At 50.9% G+C, this 22,629-nt stretch overlaps 2 protein-coding genes across 3 annotated transcripts in view; both read right to left on the bottom strand.

Moving 5' to 3' along the window:
- Nucleotides 1-1,554: 1,554 nt before the first annotated feature.
- Nucleotides 1,555-14,249, bottom strand: colgalt2b (collagen beta(1-O)galactosyltransferase 2b). 2 transcript variants are annotated; one of them, XM_048977541.1, is made up of 13 exons: nt 13,975-14,098; nt 12,710-12,760; nt 7,734-7,844; nt 6,892-7,009; nt 5,740-5,874; nt 5,408-5,612; nt 4,873-4,992; nt 4,718-4,791; nt 4,161-4,267; nt 3,921-4,053; nt 3,608-3,735; nt 3,283-3,489; nt 1,555-2,179 (listed from the first exon to the last, which is right to left on the bottom strand). In XM_048977541.1, exons 3-13 carry the CDS (start codon nt 7,805-7,807, stop codon nt 1,906-1,908), a joined length of 1,575 nt encoding a protein of 524 aa, XP_048833498.1. In that variant the 5' UTR covers nt 7,808-7,844; nt 12,710-12,760; nt 13,975-14,098; the 3' UTR covers nt 1,555-1,905. The 2 variants fall into 2 exon arrangements, with proteins under 2 accessions (XP_048833498.1, XP_048833497.1); XM_048977540.1 differs by lacking the exon at nt 12,710-12,760 and having other exon boundaries at nt 13,975-14,249.
- A 7,518-nt stretch (nt 14,250-21,767) lies between these two features.
- zgc:92140 (uncharacterized protein LOC447854 homolog) overlaps nt 21,768-22,629 on the bottom strand; it is a 12,616-nt gene continuing 11,754 nt past the window's right edge. Inside the window, exon 6 of the mRNA XM_048976634.1 lies at nt 21,768-22,629. This exon is cut by the window's right edge and continues 284 nt beyond it. The gene's annotated coding sequence lies outside the window, so the exon portion shown is untranslated.

Here is a 22,629-nt window from a genome sequence, read left to right as displayed (position 1 = left end):
CCGGCTGCAGCGCCGTAGTCGTGACTCAATCAGCTGACCGCCGCTCCACTTTCCACATCCCCAGGCCCCTGCGCCCCATCCATCTCTCCTGGCACCACTCTGCTGATGGTGCCCTCCCCACTCCCTCCTACTGTCCGGAGAGCACGCTGCGTCTGTCTGCAGTGTCTGTGCACCACGCCCATCTCCTGATCATTACTAAGCAGTAACTGGAGAAAACAAAAAAAATATTCCATCTACTGCGTCAAATTTCCGCAATACAGTTGTGTACATGTTTCCTTGCTCTTTCATTTCTTTGCATTTATTTATTCCAGAAACCTTTATCTTATGTGTATACATGTATTTATATAAATATGCAACTGTTGTACAGGAAGTGGGGGCAGCCCCCTTCCTATCCTGTGACTGTCGTCACTAAGTACTTAGTGGCTTTCTGTGCAATGTTCAATTCCACCAGCAGGTGGGGCTACAACTCAATTCTTCTCTCTCTGACATAAAATGACTCGGAGAGATACAAACAAATGGCTGATCGTGTGAAAGCCTTTAATGGGGAACTCACACAAGTTCATAATTCTTAGCAAGTATTCAGAAGGCAAAGGAAGAACCCGAGGCTACCTGTCCCTGCAGGAGAGGGCCTGGCTTGCCAGTCTTGAGCAGGGCTCCCTTCCTCTGTGACCTGTATAATCTTCTGGAAGCTTCCTGTACCGTCTGCCCAGAGCCTCTGTGGCCACTGACAAATGCATATTCTACGACCAGTGTCAAAACAGACAGACAGACAGATAGAAACAAACAGCATCACACACCTTCAAGGGGAAAATGGAACCAAAATCCGATTCAGTAATGACACATCATCTAACACCAGCTTCAAGAGGAAAGTCTGGCTCAGCCCAGGGTAAATCCAACTGCGACTTCACCCTAAAGCGTGTCTGTTTAAGAGTTATCCCAGTCTAACCTCATCCATTCAAGCCAAACAGCAGAGTTGCCCAGTCATGTGCGAACAGGACCAGCCTGTGGCTACTGGGAGGAGGATTCTGCTAGCTTTTATGTGGGAACCGTCCTGATAGATCTCCGATTGATGTTATGCGGGGGGGGGGGGCATGAGGCTGTGGGATCCAGTGGGGGCAGAATGATACAACTAGCACTGACAAACGTTGCAGTCACACACACACACTCCAGGACAGATTCACGCACACACATGCACGCACACACACTCCGGAACAGACTCACACACACACACACACACACTCCGGGAAAGACTCACGCACACACCCTCTAGGATAGACTCACACACACACACACACTCCGGGAAAGACTCACGCACACACATTCTAGGACAGACTCATGCACACACACACACTCCGGGAAAGACTCATGCACACACACTCTAGGACAGACTCACGCACACACATGCATGCACACACACTCCGGAACAGACTCACACACACACACACACACACCGGGACAGACTCACGCACACACATGCATGCACACACACTCCAGAACAGACTCACACACACACACACACACACCGGGACAGACTCACACACTGTGCTCTCAGACCACCATAAGTCCCTTTTATTCCTGATTGTCCATAAACCACCTTTGTCGCTTTTAAATTACAATAATAACATTTCTTTAAATAAAACACGGCTTTCTGATAGAAATCTCCACTCTCCATCACACCTCCGTCTTCCAATCTTTGTGGTACTCAGTGTTCCCCAGACGTTGAGGAAACGGGAAGATCTCTGGCACACACAGAGAGAAGCTGGGGGGGGGGTGGGGGGCTGCAGCAACTCTGTCCCTCACTGCTGAACCCCCCCCCCCCCCCCCAGAAATGCACTTCAGCCTGCTGCTCTGCTGTAGACGGTCGTGTGTGAGCCACAGACAGCCCCTCCGCCTCGGGGAGGGGGGTCACAGATCATCGCGGGAGGCGTGGGAGGCAGGGGGGGGCCTTTCTCCCGTCACACTGTTCTGCGCCGCCGGCTGGATGTGGCCCTGCTGCGCCGTCTTGCGGGTGTGCTCCCGGTCCCAGTCAGTGCTCACCGCCTCATCGTCCCAGATGGTGGAGGTCTCTGTGTCGCTGACGTAGCCTGGCTCGCCCGTGTAGTGTGTTGGGTACAGCAGCAGCGGCTCCACGGAGAAGGCGCGCAGGTCCCGTTCTGCGAAGTGCGCCATGTACTCCGCTCTGAGGAGGAGAACAGGCAGCAGTTACCACGGTGACCTGTCTCCCCGGTGACACACATTATGATGTCACTGGGGTGTAGTACACATTTCTGATTGACTGGCTGCTCAGACCGGCTTTGGCCCCCTGAAATCCTTGGAAGTCTAGGATACAAATTCACTGTTGCCCTGTCTGGGTTACGGAAGATGGATGGATGGATGGATGGAAACTTGTTTATCCAAAGTGTATCATAATAAGTGAGTATCAGGTATATCCCAGGTGATGTGGTCCTGCAATGTTCCACTAATGTATTCCCACTGCTTCTGTAACGGACATCAGCACATTTACATATTTAACAGACCCTTTTATCCGAAACGATGAACAGTTGAGAAAGCAGCATCAGCCAGCATCCCTGGGGCCCGTTGGGGTTAGGGGCCTTTGCTCGGGGGCCCTGCACTGAAATCACTACCCCTATAATAGCCATCCCTATAATTCCGGCTCTTTATGCAAAATGACGATGTTGACTGCATGCCTGCCATGAGTGTTCTCCAGACACACACACACACACACCTTTGTATTCGTATCATTGTGGGGACTCTCCATTCATTTCTGTGGGAAAAACCCTAATCCCAATTAATCACAGGTTTCTATAAAATTGAGTTTCCCCTTGAGGGATACTGAAAAAATGGTCCCCACAACGTGAAAATAACAGGTTTTTATCAGGTTGTGGGGACATCTGGTCCCCACAATGTAATATATACATAACCCACACACACACACACTGCTTGAACCCTCTTCCCTGCATCAAGGCAAGTCTGTCCCTGGCCTCCAGAAGAGCTGTTTCAGCACCACATTCCTGCGAGGGGGGGGGCAGGGTGGCGGCCAGGATACAGGGAGTGTGTGATAGGGGAAGAATGGCATGGCGGGGGGGGGGGGGGGGGGTACACCGTCAAGGATACCCCCAAGGGGGGCCAGATGAACAGGGAGCCATTGTGCGAGGGGAGGGGCCCCTCCGCATTGATCCCCCCGAACAATGTGGGCCCTGTGCACGGTCAGGGGAGGGCTCCAGCAGGATGTGTGGATGGGGCCCCGCGTGGCACGTGCCCCCTGCCGCCCCAGGCACTCACTTCGGGTGCTTGTTGAACATGACGGGCAGGAACTCGTCCACGGGCAGCATCCTGCCGAAAGGCTGTGCCCGCAGCAGCTTCCGGGCTCCCCGGAGGGACAGTGCATAGCCCAGCGTCCAGTAGGAGTAGTCGGCCACCACCAGATTGTCCACACCGGCCACCGACTGCTCTGGCTGCTTCACCTGCATCCGCTTCCTACCCACGTACCTGGGGGGAGGGCAGAGCAGAACGAGACATTCATTCGCAAGTCACATACATACTGGTATGTCTGCCGAGGCTGGCGGACTCGGCCCGCCAGCGACCACAAGAGTGCAGATGCCCTCACACGAGATCCCAGTCCAGCCCGGCCTGATCGATGTTCTCCATGATGGTCCTCAGCCGGCTCTTGAACCTGGGTTCGAACCGGACGTCATCCTCCAGCACCAGCACCTGCCGCAATCCACGGTCCACCACCTAGGGGGCACAATGCCGTGTGACGCATTCGCACGCGGTCTCTGCGCGGCTTCGACACTTCCGGTGGAGAAGGTCCGTTTATTATGCGGTATTTCTCCAGGCGTGTGGCTGTACCGAGTCTGTTCCTGTATAGCACCAGACTGAGGTGTGACTGTGGTGGGCTGGTGAGCCAGGGACCTCTGTACCTGCGTCCAGGTGTGGTGGTGGCTCAGGAAGCAGCCGATCTCCCCACGGGTCAGAACACGGCCCGAATATGGGTCACTGTAGCCAGGGATCATCTCGATACCCAATGCCTGGATCTGGGATGTGTTCAGAGCCCTGAGGAGGGAGTGGGGGTGGGGGGCAGGGAGAGAGGGAGTGAGGGTTGTGGGGCTACAGGAAAGCCGCCCAGCCAGGCCCCCCCCCCCCCCCCCCCGAGGGCTTACCTGCCATCCACTGCATCCGTCAGCGTCACTAAAATGCCCTGGGTCTCCAGCGTGCTCAGCATCCTACTCCGCCTGTCTAAACGCCGCTTCAGGTTGATCAAAAAGATCTGAACGGGGGCACAGATGAAGGAGAGGGAGAGAGGGGGGGGAGGGGAGGATCACAGGAAAGGAGAGAAGGGGGGAAGAGTGTGAGAGGGAAGAGGAGAAGATCAGAAAGAGAGAGGGCGAGAGATCACAGGAAAGGGGAGAACGAGAGGGGAGAAGAGTGTGAGAGAGAGAAGAGAAGGACAGGGAGATGGGGGAGAGATCACAGGAAAAGAGAGAAGGAGAGAGAGGGGGAAGAGTGTGAGAGGGAAGAGGAGAAGATCAGAAAGAGAGAGAGAAGGGGAGAGATCACAGGAAAGGAGAGAAAGAGGGTGAAAAGAGCAAGGTCACAGAACAGAAGATATAGTAGAGGGTGAAGGAGCAAGAGGGGGTGGTGGATGGAACAGCAGGGAGAGAGTTATGGGTCTGACATCAATACAATAATTATGAAGAAGAGACCAGCGCTGTATTACCTCATCAAAGCCCATCCTATCCTGCGCTGTGGGCGGGACATACAGGTTCTCAGATGGTCCTACGTTATGGTCAACTGGGGGGATAGCGAGGGGTCATTCACACTGGCATCCTGACAAAGTGCTGCCCTCCCGCCTGCAGGGGGCCCCCTACTCACGGAGCGCCTCGGCCACAGAATGCGCGAAGCTCTCGGCCTCGTCCTCCAGGCCCAGCTGGGGCTTGAGGGGCACGGGCAGGAAGCCGTAGTGCTCTCTGTTGCACACGTACATCTGCACGCCTGCGGAGAGACACACGCATGGGTGAAGCGTGTGCATATATCGAACAAATCAATACATATGTGCATGTCAGTTCCTTCAGTTATGCTGCTAGGAAGCGTGTGTTCAGCGTGTTGATGTCTCAGCTCCCTCACCCCCACCTACTCAGAGCTCATTACCGGCATTAGAGGCCACAGAGCAGCCTCTTGTTTTTATTTTCCAGTCCTGCCCACTTCCTGTGTCGACTTCCCTTTATCACTCCATCAGACGCGAAGCCGCCAGAGACCGAAATGGCAATAAAACTCTCGAGCCTCCCCATTGGCTGGAGCGAGGGGCGGGGGCCTGCCCGGCTACACCCCCTCCACAGCTCTCCCCGTGAGGCTGACGGTGTGCCAGCCCGCCCCACACCCGGAGCTCCGCCCCCCACCCCAGTCTGACCTGCTTGCCGCGCAGAGAAGGCAAAGACCATGATGTCGTCGAAGGTCCAGCTGTAGTCCGCGTGCGGGGGGTGGAAGGCCAGGGCGCGGCTGCCGGCCCGCCGCAGGTCCAGCAGGAAGGTGGAGTGCACCATGGGAACCAGGAAGCAGCCCTGCCGCTTCCACTCGCGGATGGGCTGGTACTCGGGGGTGCGCCTGTAGTACCCCTGAGGGAGAAGGCAGGGGGGGTCAACAAGAGCAACACCCAACCAACACCCAACCAAGACACCGACTTATGCTGTTCATTGCTGCCTTTAAGCAGAAAAGCCATTGACTGTTTGCAGGTGGCGGTACCTGGGGGGTGATGCCACACCAGAAATTGGAGTAAAGGGAGCGTGACTCCAGCATGGGGGCCACGAGTGTTCGGTTCTCAGCTATCAGCAGCGTCAGCACGCGGGGGTTCGTAAGTAGGTTGTCACTGTCTGCAAACTGCAGGGGGAGGGGGGGGGATGAGTCACAATCAGTCCACAAATCACAGTCAGTGTCACTGGTGACTGCGAGCAAACCAACCTGCAGAGCCTACACTGTACATGCAGTGGTGCTGTCACTTCATCTGTAACTGGACAGCAGGTGGCATGGCAGCTAAGGAGCAACACTGAGCTCTAAAGACTGCAGTAAAACATGTTGAGCGGCACACTGAGCTGCGAATGTGTGAGACACGCGACCAGAAATATAGCGAGATGGTGTGTAAGGTACTTAGGGCAAAAACGGGACGTCCACTAACTGAAAGTTACATCCTAAATAAATATGAACATGCTACTCAGTTGTCAGTTTTAAGCATTTTGCTTTCCTACTTAATCTGTTTTTTATATGGGGGGGAAGAGTAGGGCCACTGTCTTTTGCAGGAGGGAGAGTCAGGTGATTATGGCCTAATGTCTAAATTTTCCCCACCTGCTCTGTTTTTACTGCTTATTTATACATTTATAGTCTGAGTTTCTTTTTCTGCCCCAGTAAGCCAGACCTCAAAATTTATGGTGTCACTCCCTCACCTCCATCTGCAGCCTCACTGTCTCCACCAAGATCAAGCCTCACTGCTTCTACCTACCTGCAGCCTCACTCTCTCACTCCATCTGCAGCCTCACTGCCTCCACCTGTCTGCAGCCTCACTGTCTCCACCTGCCTGCAGCCTCACTCTCTCACTCCATCTGCAGCCTCACTGTCTCCATGAGCCTGAACCCTCACTGCCTCAATTCCATTAGCAGCCACACTTCCCCCACCTGCCTGAAGCTTCACTGCCTCACCTCCATCTGAAGCCTCACTCCCTCGCCTCCATTTGCAGTCTCACTCCCTCTGCAGCCTCACTCTCTCACTCCCTCTGCAGCCTCACCACTTCCATGAGCCTGAAGCTTCACTGCCTCAGTTCCATTAGCGGCCTCCCATACCTCCACCTGCAGCCTTATTCCCTTGCCTCCACTGACCTGCAGCTTCGCCACCTCACCGTCTTACCAGAATGTAGTCTGCCCAGTGTTCTCTTGCTGCTCTCAATGCCGCCTGTCTCAGCTTCATCACGTGACTGAAGCGGGAGATGGACCAGTGCTTCGGCCCCCACTCATCTGTGTAAGAGCTTTGGGGAAGATACGTCCTGATTAGAGACTAGTGACAAGAGTGTTGGGGGTTAGAGCTGGATTTGACGTTAACGCTAGAGTGAAGGTTACAGATAGTGTTTTTAGGTTTGTCTTTAGGTTTGTCTTTTTTTAGTGTCTTTAGGTTTGGGGTTAGGGTTGGTCTTAGGGTGATACATTGGATACAGGTCAGATTTTTTGCAACGCGACCTCAGTCTGAACAGCGAAATCGGAATTCATGGGACTTTTATGTCACTCTTGAGCGACGTTCGTCACATTTCTGCGCAGGCGGAAATCACCATTTATCTCCGTCAGAGTGATACTGAGGCTGACTGGACTTGTTAAATTGCCCATAAGAGTGAATGGTGTGTGAGTGTGCCCTGCGATGGGCTGGCCCCCCATCCTGGGTTGTTCCCTGCCTCGTGCCCATTGCTTCCGGGATAGGCTCCGGACCTCCGGACCTGTGCGCACGTGGCCCAATTCAGTACAGTGAACCGTTCACACTGAAATCTGATGTTGCCCACATTAAACAAAAAATCCCATCTGAGCAGAAAATCAGAATTGAGCATTAAGGCCTGCAGTGTGAACGTAGCCTATGTGGCTCTGACCCTGTGTGGATGACTGGTTTGTAAAGACCTGAGGATTGGTGTTAGGCTTGGTGTTAAGCTTGGTGTTAAGCTTGGTGTTAAGCTTGGGCCTTGGGTTAGCGATGGGGAAAATGCTCACCGGGGTTCCGCCATCGGCCTCCACTCCACATAGTGATACTGGCCCTGAATCCGGCGCAGCCAGTCCTGCAGCATGGCCGTGGTGTTGTCCACGCTGTGGTCGGTGGCGGCCCTGAAAAGCAACACCGCTGTTTAGGGCTCTGGCACCTATGCGGGGTCAGTAAAGTGCGGAACAGGCCGTCATCGGCATCAGAGCTCAGTCCGCGGCGTGACACGGCAGCCCAGCCCGCTAGTCAGAGCGAACATGGCCACAGAGATTCCGTGACTCAGTGACTCTGAAGCCCAGCCAACCCAAGCGGGCAAAAGGCATAAACAAAAAGTACAGCAAATACAGGGAGCAGTGAACAAGTGGGAACCTGGAGAGTGAGGTACGTAAAGAGAGACACATACAGGGTCTTAGTGGCACGCGGCCTGGCTGTAACCTACAGCTTTACAACGTTAGACACGGCTGTTATGTTCACACAAAACCCCACACGTCCAGGCCTGTGAAGACAAATGCCTGCGACTCCAGTCTCAGGACCTAGACCCCTTCCCAGGTCTGCTGTGTCCTCAATGTCCCCCATACCCACGTTATATTTAGGGGTAGACGGGTCAGGTGGCAGAAGAAGAAGACCACGCTGTACCTCATCTTGTTTACCTCGCCGAAGAGGGGACACCGTGTTCACGCTCACATACTTAAGGTGGAGTTTTCCACCAGAGTCTGGAATATTCCTCTGGGCCACAGACTCAGCCCTCCACAGGGCACCACAGGCATAACGACAGGACGATGACACTGAGGCAGTCTGTCTGTCTCTCACTCTCTCTCTTACACACACATACACACATAACAGCGACTCTGGTACAGGCACTTGGTTACAAAGAACACTGCTGGCATGCAGCTGCTGCACACACACTAAACTCTGAACTCTCTTGAATGTGAAAGCCAGTGAGGTTTTAAAGAAAAATAACTGGCGTCGTTAGCATTTTAATAACAGTTACCATCATTCACCATGATGTCATTTGAAATTGACTGTATGTGTAAATTCAGTGGAGGTTTGCTGACGCATCGCGACGCAGAACAGCAGCTCTGCAGACGCGTACAAAACGGCTGACAGCGAGCCTCTGCCATCGCACAAACACCTGCCCCGGAGGAAATGAGGGGGGACACGGGGGCTTTTTAAATGGCTAGTGTCCATACCGCTTAGCAAGACAGGAGTGCAATTCGTGACAGCTTAAGCATCATGCCAGTGAGACGTGCCTGCAAAGGTCCATTCATGGGCGTAAATATAGGTTAGGTCATAACCTCCCCCAGCAAATCAAAACTGGTTAATAAATCCCCCCCCCAATAATCACGTTTCCCCCTAAATGGGTGGAGACTTCAACCCAAAAATGTTCAAACCAAGGTTACGCCCCTGGGTCCATCACAAACAGCACGAGATCTACCCATGGTTCCTGGGGGAAAATAACCCTCAGAAACTGCAGCGTTGTTACAGAACAACAGCGCTAGTCACAGCGAGGAGACACACCTCCAGTGCTCACTGTCTATGCACGTTACTTATTCCATCACAGATTTTAATACTGTATGTCGGTGAACCCGGCACGTTCACGAGCCGTCCTTCCGTGACGTTTCGCACCTTGCGGGCAGTGATGATAAATGCCGGCGTCTTTAGGCCTGGTGCTTGTGTGTGTGTGTGTGTGTGTGTGAAGCAGCGCAGCAGATCCCAGCTCGAGATCAGTGGAGTAAATCACTTCAATACCTAATTAGCCAGCTGCACAAACCCTACAAAGTATTAGCAGCCACCAGCTGCACTGGCATATCTAATGAATTACGCCGGCAGTCACAAGCCACTGAAAGTGCAGTGTTTGCAGTGAAAACTGCTTGTCTGAGTTCCTTTAGACATGCGCGTGCCTGTTTATAGTTACGGTTCCCTGCAGTTACATGCATTTACAACTGATGTGCCTGCAGTTATGTGTCTACAGTTAAATGTGCATGTGCCTGTATTCATGGGCAGATATAATAGGTCAGTCCAGGCCACAGAAACAGACCTGAGTTCAGGACAGAGCCGTGCAGAAAGTTGTCCATACCTGAGGGGGGACTCTGTCCTGGCTACCCATCCTCATCACCCCTCCCCTGTGATTTCAGTCTGTGCAAAGGTGCCCATGCACGCACGCTGGACATGTGACAGTGTGACCATGATCGCACGTGTATCTATGCATTATCACCAACTTTGGTCAGCTGGCTGGAGTGAGATTTTTCCACTCGAGACAAGTCTGCACGCGCATTTACATACATGTAACTGTTTTATTACCTTGTAAATAGTCTGCAGACTTCCCCAGCACTTTTGATCTAGCTAATTTTAGGCTTATAATGGAATAATATAGATTTGCGTGAGTGTGACAGCAGATGTGTGTCAGCAACCCTGTCTATGTGGCAGTGTGTGAATGACTGACTGCATTACTGTAGCGTGTAAGGCAGAGGGAGAAAGGGCTCGTTGTAAGGAGGTGTTACGGAACAGCAGCAGATAGGGGGTCTGCACTCCATCTCTCCTACTCCACTTCCCAGTCCTCTCTCTACTCACACCATCTCCTCCTTGACGCCCTCTGTACTGTTCTGACTCTTTATTCTAGACCAGAGCGAGGAGAATCTTCTCAGTGACTCTTCTGTCTACAGCCAACATCTGGATACCACATGGTATCGGACCTCACTGGCGCTCACCTCCTGATTTCCTGCCTCCCTCTCCTACTCCTTGCCTCCCCTCACCTGTCCGAAGGAGGCCCTGCAGGCTAAGAATTTAAAATGCAAAAAAAGGATGAAGGTCCTTAAGGTGAGGCTCAGCACGACCATCACTCTTTCAGGAATTCAGCTACTGGGGCAGGAAGTCACATGTCAGAAAAGGGGGGCTTTTGAGGTGGTAGTCAAACCGGACGGCTCCCCCTGGGCGCAGAGGAGGAGTCAGAACTGTTACAGGACCTCTTCTTTGGCGCTGTTCGCCAGCCAGACACTGGACTCACTGTTCACACGGCGACACAACGGAGTGTCTGTGAGTGTGTCTGTGGGTCCATGGGGGATGTCAGTGTGTTTGCTTTGCATTTCGCCGTCCAACGCCCCCCCATGCCGGGGGCTGACGTGGCGAGCATGGAGCAGCAACGGAGACCCCAGCCACGAGGGAAGGAAAGGGGGAAGGAGTGGACTTCCACAAAGCACGATTCCTCATTGTGGGCACAGCGCCCCACGCTGGAAGGGTAATGCGCTGCGGGTGAGGGCAGCAGCTGGCAGTAGATCAGTAGGGGAAATCCTTACTGCGGAAACAGCGCCCCATGCTGGGACGGTAATGCACTGCAGGCGTGGGCAGCAGCTGGCAGCAAGCGGATACTGGAGATCCTCATTGTGGGCACAGCAGCCCGCGCTAGAAGGGTAATGCGCTGCGGGTGAGGGCAGCAGCTGGCAGTAGATGAGTAGGGGAGATCCTTACTGCGGAAACAGCGCCCCCTGCTGGGACGGTAATGCACTGCAGGTGTGGGCAGCAGCTGGCAGCAGGTGGGTACGGGAGATGCTCTCCTCGGCAGCTCCGTTTGTTTTGAGGGTAAACCTACACCAGGACAGACGCCCTGGGCTAAAATTACATTTCCCTTCCAAGGAGATGCTGCCGTGTGCTGAATATGTCATTGTCCACAGAACACTCTTTTAAACCTTCTTACCTGACCCTAGGACTCTCTCTCTCTTGCACTCCTTCCTTGTTTCTCTTTCTCTGGGGCTGAATGAATAAACCATTGTGAGTGTGTGGTGGGGCCGCCAGGGGCCCGCTCGCCAGGGGCCCGCCCGCCATCGAGCGCAAGCTCCTACATGCCAACGTGGACCGTGAATGTTCACCACGAGCCCCACTTTACGAACGTGGAGGGGAACTGAAAAGCCATCTGTAGGTGGCAGTAAAAGTGACTGGCATCTTAATCAAAGCCGGCAGCCGGTGGGGGGCTGCCTGTGAGGGGAGGGGGGAACGGGACCAACTGGCACTGCCACAAAGCTCTGATAAGGATCCGAAATCAGACCTGGACACAGAGTCCCAATAATGTGACACCGTGCATAAAGAACCACACGCAAAACCCAGCAGCATGTGGTGCCAGCACCTTGATCACAGGCACTTAGAAAGAAATGTCCTCCTCCGATATCAAAGACACGCACGCTGGATAACCCAATCCGGCTTCTCCATGGGAGGAGGAGGAGCCTAACTTCCCTTTGAAATCCCGGGTGCTCATTGTTTAGAGATGGAATGGAAATGTCTGCCTGATCTGGCAGGAAAAGACTTGGAGGTGCAGCTCTTGGACGACACTTAAATTCCACTGCATGCTGTCATAAACAGGTAAGAGCAGCTCTCTTCTTCAGACGGAGCATGTGCTTTACCCTGGTGTGCAGTCAGCCACCCCAGGCATTGCTGCTAATCGGCGTAAAACGGACAGCTCACACATCCAGAGAGCAGGCGAAGCCTGGGGGACCACGGTGAAGTCGAGTGAGGTCACACTGGGGTCACTGACTGTGACAGGCGTTTCCCCATTATCCGATTTGCTGTGGCCTCCTAACGCAGATGGGCTGTTCTGCCTCTTAGACACAGCGTGAGGTATATCAGACCAGATGCAACACGTGAGAGGAGATCCCTCCCGACTAAAACGGTGACTCCTAAAAACTCCTCAGATCCCGTCTTCTGTGTGATTGGAGCTATCCAACACATTAGCGCTTCTTCTCCATCTGCATGGAAGGACAGCTGGGATGACGCTAATGGTGACACCTTTGGATAGACGTCTGTCGATTCCGCTCTAATTTCCTTTCCGTGGATGAAGCAGAGAGACTCTGGCTACCTGGGATTGCACAGATGCCGTGGTGGACACTGGAGGAATGCAGATTGTAAATCTACCCCTGGGTACTTCTCTGCCATGACCCCCACCCCACCCCGCCTTCTCCTAATTCCCTGCATTCTTTCACAGCACACCGAGAGCCTCTCTCACCTTTCTGCTCACTCCCTTTCCTTCAGCTGCTTATCACTCTCCTCAGGGCATCTGCAAGGTGACAAAGTGCTTCAGCCGCCAGCATGACATGCGCACAAATATTTTGACATTGCTAAACACGCACACACCTGCGCAGACACGCGGAAACAACACCGCCGATAATGCGACGAATCGCATGTGACTCTGGAAACCCATTCGCAGGGACGATTAACTTCTAGCAGATGCGTCCTTCATCAAACAGCAGCCCAGGATCCTGGATCTCAGGCTTCCACAGTTTGCTGTTTCATTCTGTCTGCAAAGTGTAAAACTTCACAGAGAGCTACTGAGGGTAGGGGGGGGGGTGCATTTGGAGAATTTTCCAAAGCAGCTGTTAACCAGGGGCTTCACAGGGCCATGGATAGCCTAGAAGATTTGGGGAGCCCAGCGCTTTTTAAGTATAAATTTGGGGGCCCAGTTGTAAAATGAAAAACCATGCCACCCCCCCCTCCACCCCACCATAAGGGGGCTAATGTGACATATTTCAGGGAGGCCATGATTTCTAACTACATCCCAGCTCTTACCCCTCATCGGAAAGAAACATTCAGTGTCCCAGAAGCCGCCCTGCGTTTAACAATAAGTATGCTAATGGAAATATTGTCAGGCAGAATAAATTCGCCTGGCCTGCATGCAGGGATCCATCAGACCACCAGCAAAATGCCAGGAATTCCAGGTGGCCGACCGGCTCTTGTAGGGTGACAAAGGTCGACTAAGAAAAAAAAATAATAGGTACTTTCACACATACTAAAAGTTTCAAAGACGGCTAAGTGACATATAAGGAAGAATCACTGCTTGATAACTGATAATCTTAAATAAAGTAACGAGTCCATTGTATTTTGTTTCTACACCCCTTCAGCTCTCAGATATCCCGGGACAAGGCTTCAGGAAAAGCGGCCAGTCTCATACCGCGCTGTCAGCCTTACTCAGTGTTCCATCCGTAACGCATTGGTAACCACGTTAAGGCGTTACTTTTCAACCGAACTGCTTACCAACCCTCCATGATTTATTCCACTACGAACAAGCCTATATAAAACAACTTCGTTACAGAACAGTGGTCATGTCTGTGTGTTTTAAATCTCATCCTCTGAGACGAAAAGTTTTTTTGGATTTCCAACTGCGTTCTTCCCCTCGCCGCCGACGATGACTGTTTGCATAAAAGTTTTAAGGCGGCGTGAAATAAACGTAAATAAGTGCAAACTTTGGGAAAAGTCCCCGGTGTGTTCGCTCACCAGATGGCGATACGGTCCTTGGGATAATCCAGCCTGTCAATGCAGCCCAGGTAGCGTGGGAGGCTGTGCGCGGCGTTACGAGCGAGGATGGCGATCATCACTTTCGGCTGCATAAGGGACGATTCGGGCCGAACCGGGTCCTGACTCCCCAGTTCTGGAGAGCAGCGGGACGTGAGAGCAGCCAGCAGCAGGTTCACAGCCAAGACTCCAAGCGCCGGCATGATTTCTTCGCAGCACAACACCGTTACTCCGAAATGCGCCCTGCAGGGGCTGAATATGAGGGCGAGGGTGGGAGGGATCGCGGCGGGCAGGGGGCGGGAATCGCGCTGCCTGCATAAGTACCGCTCGCGCCTCCAGATACTGCACGCGCTCAGAAAGTGTGACCAGAAGGCAGACAGAAAAAAGGTTGAAAAATCACTCGACGCGTAACAGGAAAGATGTTTCCTCATTCAGACTTCATGTTTTTTATCCTTGGTGAGCAGGAAAACATCGTCGTCATTATTACATCTGAACATTAATTTTATAGGCCTACATTATAATATCTAACACCAAAATCGCGCTGAAAATAAGATGCTAATAAAATGTATAGGTGGGTCGATGGCTTAATTTATTATTATTATTATTATTATTACTACTACTACTACTACTACTACTACTACCAGCTTCTTACTACAGTGATTATAATAAACGTGCGGCCATGTTTGCGGTCTTTCTTCACAGCACGTGCAGGCTGTCTCCACCTCTACCATTTTCTTTGCCGTTATCCTCTGCACTTTTTTCGCTTTGCGTTATTTCACTTCTCCCCTCTCTATAGACTTCATCTTGTCAACAACAATAAATCCCATGAACCACATGCCTTACATAATCTCACAGCTAGCAACACCCTGCTCGTTACATAAGAACTTACTTCCCTAATGTTACCATGTTTTTCCTCTGTGTGGGAACAGACTGTTTTCAAAAGCGTTAAGTTTTTAGTCCGCTAAAAACAATGTCTATGTAATGCCGCTGACAAACAGGCCCCAGTCTTATCGCGCCCTCTAGTGTGGAAAATAATGTAACAGCACATTAATCTACGGCCGAATTGAATTGACGCATTAAATATGTTAAAAATGTATATTATAATACATCCATATAAATTGATTTTGCACCTTAAACACGCATTAACTCTCAACATCACATGTGTTCAGAAACTGACATACTAATCGCATTGTTGTTGGTTTGGATTTCAGTTCAATACTATTTAGTGACCCACATATCCGTGTTTTTACTTATAATTAATCATTTTTTCACAAGAGCTTGATGATACTGGGTTGTGCTCACAGATGGAGACCCTTCAATCTGTATAGTGGGTAAAGAAAGAAAAATTGTAGGTATTGGTCAACCTGAACTTCCATCCATCCATTTTCCAAACCGCTTATTCTACTGGGTCGTGGGGGATCCAGAGCATATCCTGGAAACAATGGGCACGAGGCAGGGAACAACGCAGGATGGGGAGGCCATCGCAGAGCACACTCACACACCATTCACTCACACATGCACTCGTATGGGCAATTTAGCAAGTCCAGTCAGCCTCAGTATGTTTTTGGACTGGAGTACCTGGAGGAAACCCCACGACGACATGGGGAGAACATGCAAACTCCACACACATGTAACCCAGGTGGAGACTTGAACCCGGGTCCCAGAGGTGTGAGGCAACAGTGCTAACCACTGCACCACCATGCCGCCCCCTCAAACTTTAATCTATAGATTCATTGTATGTTTTGTATATTGTATGTTTGGTGTTTATAAATATAGTAATCTGAATTCTTCATCGGGAACGAAGTCTTAAAGGTCAATGATAACAGATCTTTTACTGTGGCTTAGAACATTCTGTAGCAAATTATATATCTATTGACGTTTAAAACTGTGGTTAAATTAGGGATTGTCACACGGAGTTTAATTACAGAGTCCTCTAATTTGTGGGTTCCGCAACTAATGGCTGCCAATTTTAAATTGGTCTTCTGGGGGCTTCTGGAAACATTTAATTACTTCATATTAATCAGCAATGAATGACTAAACTATACAATTAGGGGAAATCAGCCTTGCTTGCATAATGTCCTTAGAATACATGGGTGTTTTGTAAAATTGCAGTGAATGACTGCTTAAAATGTTAGCCATACAACCACTAAATGTCTTATCTTGAAAATGGCAGGATAATACAAATTTGACTTCACACATAATTCCTGTACTGGCAGACGGCTAAGAACAAATTTTCTTTGAAAATTTGACTTTGTCTGTGTTGTATAAATGAAACATGGAGATTTCTTGTACGTAGAGATTTCTGGTCTGTTCGACAGGATCGGTATCTTCAGCTTTTTCTCGTACTCAAACAACCTTTCGATTCTGCTCTAAGAAACACAGCAGCCCTCAGCTTTCAGCTGACGTTATATTTAGATGCAGAATATTTCACAGTTTTAGCATTTGATTTTATGTTTGTCAAAGTGTGTTAGCCTAGTCACCTCTCGGAAAGTCTGCAGTAATTCCCCAGTATAGTCGCTGTTTTCTTGGCACTGCCACTTACATACCATGATTTCCTAATCAATACCTCACCAAATTATTTAGCGAATTTAGTCAAGTGATAAAGCGAGCTGTTGGTGAATTTTAATGAATACATGGAATGGCTGGGGTGCCCCTGAGGAGAGGTTTGGGAACTGAAGCAGTGTCCATCTGGTCATCCAGCATGATATCTGTACGTGTTCTGTGGTGTATGTGTTACTGTTTACTACTGCTCTGTTATATTGCTTTTTCATTTCTGAGCAAGCATGCACTCTTACTGCCTAAGTCTACTGCTGTACTGTGTGCATAGATGTACATACGTACCAGGGGACACATCCCCCTCAGATTTAATGGCGGCGATGCCCATGATATATGACAGGGGGCCTGAAAAATTTGGAGCATAATTGATCTGAGTTGGGGGCCCAAAATCATTAGCGGCTCTCTTGCATCCGTGTGTGTGTGTGTGAGTGTTTGTTTGTGTTTGTTTCTAATTGCTATCACATGTATAGTCACTTGAATATATTTATCACACTTTTCCTGTTTCTTTTCCAGGATGATCTTCTCTAACCACTTATCCAGTTTGGAGAAGCAGTGTGCATGAGGCAGGACGCAGCCTGGACAGGATGCCAGAGAGCCTCACGGGGCTCACATCACACGCACCATCACAACATTCCGTCAGTTCAGAGGTACAAATTCATCCAGTTGCATGTCTTTGGCCTGCAGAAAGAAACCGGAATATATGCAGGAATATGTAAACTAAATTGAACCTACAGCCTGGAATCACTGTGTGACCCAGAGATACCTCCTTGGTGACATTCAACTATTATTCCAAATAAATAGGAGGTTTAACTCCATCCATCCATCTTCCAACTGCTTATCTGGTCCTGGGTCACTAGGAACTTAGGTAAAGACAATGATTATTGGAGTTGCTTATTTCTGGCTAATGAAAGGTTGCATGTTCAAACCACTGGTGTCTGTTTCACCTGCCGGTTTATTTGGCCCTTGGCCCGGCGAGGTGGAGGCCTGCTCTGTTTATTATGTCCAGAGATAACATCATCTCTGAGTAGCAGATGTCCTCCGCCGCCTCCCGCTGGCTACACCGTGAAGTACAGCTGTATGACCTTCGCTGATGTCACCCAACCTTGCGAGCCACTGGCCTGCTTTCCCGAAGTGCTGCTTGTTTTATGATGCGGGTTTGGGAACTTCTAATACCATCAGAAACACTCACGGGTTTCTCTTCTCCAGCTACTTGTTGGACTGAATGTCAAGGTCAAGATGAGAGGTGGAAATTTCATGTACAGAAAGTAAAAAAAAGACCATGAACTTTCCAACTTTGGTCAAGATCATGGTATGACATGCAAGGTTGTCAACGTGACAGCATCTCTCTCCCAGAATAAACTCAACAGTCCATCCAGATGCTTCTCTAGATTAGGTCACCTGACAGATCCAGTTCTAAAAGGACAAGAATGTGAACCATATCTGCTTTCAGCCCTGGCTACTGTATGATGCTACAGGTTCCCCCTGAGGCCCAGGCCTGAGCAATCGCACCCGATCTTACTCATCTCTGCTCTGAATTTGAACCCCATTTTCTTGACTGCACCCTGATCGTGATCCAGAGGCTGCTGTCTGCAAACTTTCAACTTATATCGAAATGCGTACCCTTAGCTTCTGTTGCAGGATATATCACACTAACTCGATATCCACAACTCGAGTTCTGTATGTACAGTGGGTGTACAGTCGCTACATATCCATGGTTTCAGTCAGAGGATGGTTCGCTTTTATCCACGGTAGGTCTTGTACTGAATGTATTAAATTGTCATGTTGTGTTTTAAGGCACCAGTTGCATTCCTGCATTATAAAGTTACACTTGCCGGATGACATATGCAGCCAGGCTACACAGACCTCGTCACACTGGGATTTTATATCCAAGCATCGCTGGTCTTTGCCAGCTGCTTAATGTGCTTATTTGCATGAAAGACTCTTTGGAGAAAAGCTTTTGCCAACAGCAAACATGTGTAAATGCTGATGTGATGAACATGGTGGGACGTGGCGGCCCAGCTCGTGCTGCGGGAGGACAGTGAAAACGAGCGGCGGTTTCGACACACGGCATGAGCAAAGTTTCTCCATATACATAATGTGTTTACCAAGGGAGCAGTCCTTTAATTAAAGACAGATGCATTGTGTTTTTAAAGAGAACTAGAGTGCTTAACATTGCCACACAGTTCAAGTGAACGCGAAGGCCTTTCCGTCACTGATGATCAACAGACAAGACCAGAGCATTCTAGGGTTGGTAGCTGTCGTTTGCATTGTGATAGCTCTGTGGCGGCAATTTACTTCATTTATTTAGCAGGCACCTTTATCCAAAGTTATGTACGACTGAGGAAATAGGATCATCCAGTCACTGGAGCAACTGGGGGTTAAGGATCTTGCTCAAGGGCTCAACGGCAAAATCATTCTGCTGACCACAGGATCTGAACTAGAGACCTTCCGATCGTGGGCAGACTCCTAGCCTGCAGAGTCATACACTGCCCCCGCGAAGGAGGAGGCCACGGCAGTGATTAAGACAGACAAGGTCACCTATGGAGACGTGGAAATCTGAGAAGATGGGAGACCTACTCTCAGGCGGCAGGGATGGCTGTAGGTGACGGAGCAGAGCTGAAGGACGAGGATGAGAGAGTTGCCTGATAAGCAGGTGAACGTGACGCTATGAGCAGGATTAGTAAGAGCAGAGCGAAGTCCAACAAGGGACGCTACCCTGGAGGGCAGAGGAGGACAGAGTAGGAAGGGGACACTGTGTCAATGACGGCCTAACATATTCATTATCCAAAGTGAGACTTAGAATTAAAGGGAGCAGACAAGCGACTGACTAGTGCACCTGTAAACAGAGAGGTGGCTGTCAGCACGGCTAGAATTACAGTTTATCCGAGAGCAACACGCTGAGTTGTTTGTTCGCACCTGGTCCATCCTGTCTGTCAGTGTCACGCCACGGGCGAGCATGTGAGCGCGAGGGAGTGTCAGGATGGCCCGGCCTGGTGGAAATCGCATCAGCCAGCTTATGAAAAGCCTGCGAGCTGGTGAGTCGGCACGACAGTGGTGACAGGGGGCTGGGGATCAACTGCCATGGCAACACAGAAGCCAATCCGAACCCGGCCACGCACCCATAGGTCACCCCCAAAACGGAAGTCAGTGGACCCTGACTGGAAGGGCTGTGTGGTTAAGGTTATGATTAAGTTTTTCAGCCTTTCTCCCCCCAAATTTAGGATTCTTTTTTATGGGGGGTGGAGGAAAGGGATGAGAGTAGAGAAGGACTCCCCACCTTCACTGCCAGCAAACTTACAGCATTAAGAGATCATCATAACATCAGGGACTGTTTATACCTGTTACCTGTGACCATCGATGACCCATTCTGTGAGGATAAGGCACCTGACAGATACAGTCGCAAAGCTTTTGACAAATAGCGGTACCTGATTCCACAGTCACCTCCCCAATACGGATGAAATCTACTAAGGGAGTTCCCCCCCACCTCCCCCCACATAATGTATTTGCGGGTCTGTGACGGCACATTCCAGAGCGTGCTCTCTCGCAGCGCCACCCTGGACCGGCACCGGGAGCTGGGCTGACAGACAGCCCCCGCGCCAGATGCGAAAAGCAGACATGGGCTGCTGGGAGTTTTATGATCAGGTGTAAAGCTCTGTCGGTCCGCTCCGGAGAAATAACACAGTGATGACCTCATAATTTTCCCCTCACGGGAGATCCAATGGTAACACAGCAGATGGGAGGGGGGGCGAGTGAGCGAGAGAGAGAGAGGGAGAAAACACGACAGAAAGTAGTTGAGAGGAATGAGAGGAAAGGAGCTGCAGCAGGCTGGATTGTGTTAAGGATAATGGATGAATGATGTCATGACAACATGGCCCAGCAGCCCAGAGAGGATGTCGTGGGGGCTGGGACAGAGGCAGGCGTCAGAGTTAGTGCATAAGCCGTCATCTCTCCTGTCCATTTGGATCCCAACAGGCATGGGGACGAGGGGCATGGCCCAAACCTGGCAAAGGTGTCAGTAGGAGAGCGGGGGCTACATGCCAACAGGCATGGGGACGAGGGGCACGGTCTCGGCGGTGGAACAGGGTAACTGGGGCTACATGCCAACAGGTGTGGGGATGAGGGGCACGGTGACAGCGGGGGAACAGGGTAACCGGGGCTACATACCGACAGGCGTGGGGACAAGGGGCACGGCCCAGACCTGGCGAAGGTGTCAGTAGGAGAGTGGGGGCTACATGCCAACAGGCGTGGGGATGAGGGGCACGGTCTCAGCAGTGGAACAGGGTAACCGGGGCTACTTACCAACAGGTTACAGGAACAGACTGTACAAAAATATATCTGCACATGTACACACGTGTACACGCACACACACACATACACTCACACAGGAAGGAATTTATTGGGAATTACCTCATACTGGAAAGAACTGTCGTGCCCAAACCCCTGCCTGATATTCAGAGCCAACATCCACCCCAGTCGCCCTCGGCTCGCCATCGTCACAGCGCAGGAATCTCGGCAGCGAACAGGACGCAAGCCGGTCAAGCCCCCAAGAAGATGCAGGGCTTCAGGTGGTGTCAGCAGACGACACAGCCCTTGGAAGGGACCTTGGCGATAAGGGACATGGGGATCACGCAGACAGGAAGCCAGTGTGACACAGCAACACACAGCAGCCTGGCCCGACCTTCACACGCCAAACACCACAAACACGGCCATCTCAGAGCACCTTGATGTTGGGAAAAGGCTTATTTTTTTCCCAAGAGAAGTATTTCCCAATCCGGTCATTGAAGACCCGCACTAGGGAGCTGGGAGGGAGTAAAAATTATGCACCAGCTGTAGTCGGTGGATTGACAAACAGTGTGTTAAAGCTTGCTTCTGGGACACTGCATCAAACAGGAAACAATATTTATCATTTTCTTTTTTTTTCCACTGACGTTTCCATTTGCTTAGTCTGCTTTCCATGTAGTTCCAGTATCCTGCCAACAGGGCGCAGTACAAAAGCAGACTGTGTACTGTAACAGCGCTGTTATGCAGCTGTCAAAGGAGCATATCTGATCGTTTCTGTCAGAGGAAAGAAATCCAGAGGTGATGTCAGCATGACAGCACTCTTCTGTAAGACACACACACACACCCCAGGAGAGCAATCAGCAAAAGAGCACATACAGAGCTTCTGTTTCTTGTTTTAAATTTTAATAGAAAACAAAAAAATGGAAAATAAAAACATGAAAGGATCCAGTAATGATGATGATGACAGAAGCACTGGATGGAGCCGCTCTCTCTTTGTTCTGGGTGTGGTGGTCTTGCGTGGGCAGTGCATGCATGTGTGTTCCAGGATAAATGTATGACAGCCTGGGTGGGATTGCGGCCCAGGTGGGGCTCCGGCACAGGTGGACATGGAAGCGGTGTGTACTGTAGAATGAAGTACCTTTAATGTGTGTTTAGGGTGTGGGTGGGACTAAACCATAAGGGGAAGAACCTAAATCCATCCGGAGGGGGGGGGGGGGGGGGTGGGGACTTAACTGGCACTGCTGGTGAGTTATGATAGAAGCTAAAGAAATACTTTAAAAAAATAAAAAATAAAAAAGCAACACTTGGAAAATAAAAATAGAGTTCACTGGAAGGCAGGAGATTAAAATGACAAACTCCGTTCTCCCCCTTATCTCTCTCTAATTAAAGTATCCGCTTTCAGCTGATGTCCTCTGAGTACACCTGAATCACATTAGCGCTGAGCCCTCCGCTGCTGCCTGGAACTGGTAGGGGGCGCTAACACAGGCCATCCCTCCATCCCAGTCTCACTTCTTCTTTGGAGGAGCAATAAAAAAGAAAAAATAAACAAACGAAGAGGAAGTGAGGGAGGAGGGGAGGCTGCGAGCTCGTCCTGTCCGCTTTCCCTCTGAAGGGGAGACAGTGTCAGCACACTGGGGTGCCCAGGGACACTTCAGTTTGGCAAGGAAGGGAGCAGCGGGGGGGTGTTCAGCTCTCCAAACTCCAGAACAGGGAGCGGCAGGGTCTCCATGGGTCCTCGACTGACCTCTCCTCCTTCCTCCAGGAGGTGGGTTCCAAGTGGAGTGAGGTGGGGCCACAGCA

The sequence above is a fragment of the Brienomyrus brachyistius genome, chromosome 15 (assembly GCF_023856365.1).
Source record: "Brienomyrus brachyistius isolate T26 chromosome 15, BBRACH_0.4, whole genome shotgun sequence".
Classification (NCBI taxonomy): Eukaryota; Metazoa; Chordata; class Actinopteri; order Osteoglossiformes; family Mormyridae; genus Brienomyrus; species Brienomyrus brachyistius.
This window is presented reverse-complemented; position numbering and strand designations above follow the sequence as displayed.

Coding starts and splice junctions, on each gene's coding strand:
- colgalt2b (XM_048977540.1), bottom strand. CDS start 14,195: ATGCCGGCGCTTGGAGTCTTGGCTGTGAACCTGCTGCTGGCTGCTCTC. Junction 4,993..5,407: donor CTTCTCTGCGCGGCAAGCAG/GTCAGACTGGGG, acceptor GTCTCTCCGCAG/GCGTGCAGATGTACGTGTGC. Junction 4,792..4,872: donor TTCTGTGGCCGAGGCGCTCC/GTGAGTAGGGGG, acceptor CTATCCCCCCAG/TTGACCATAACGTAGGACCA.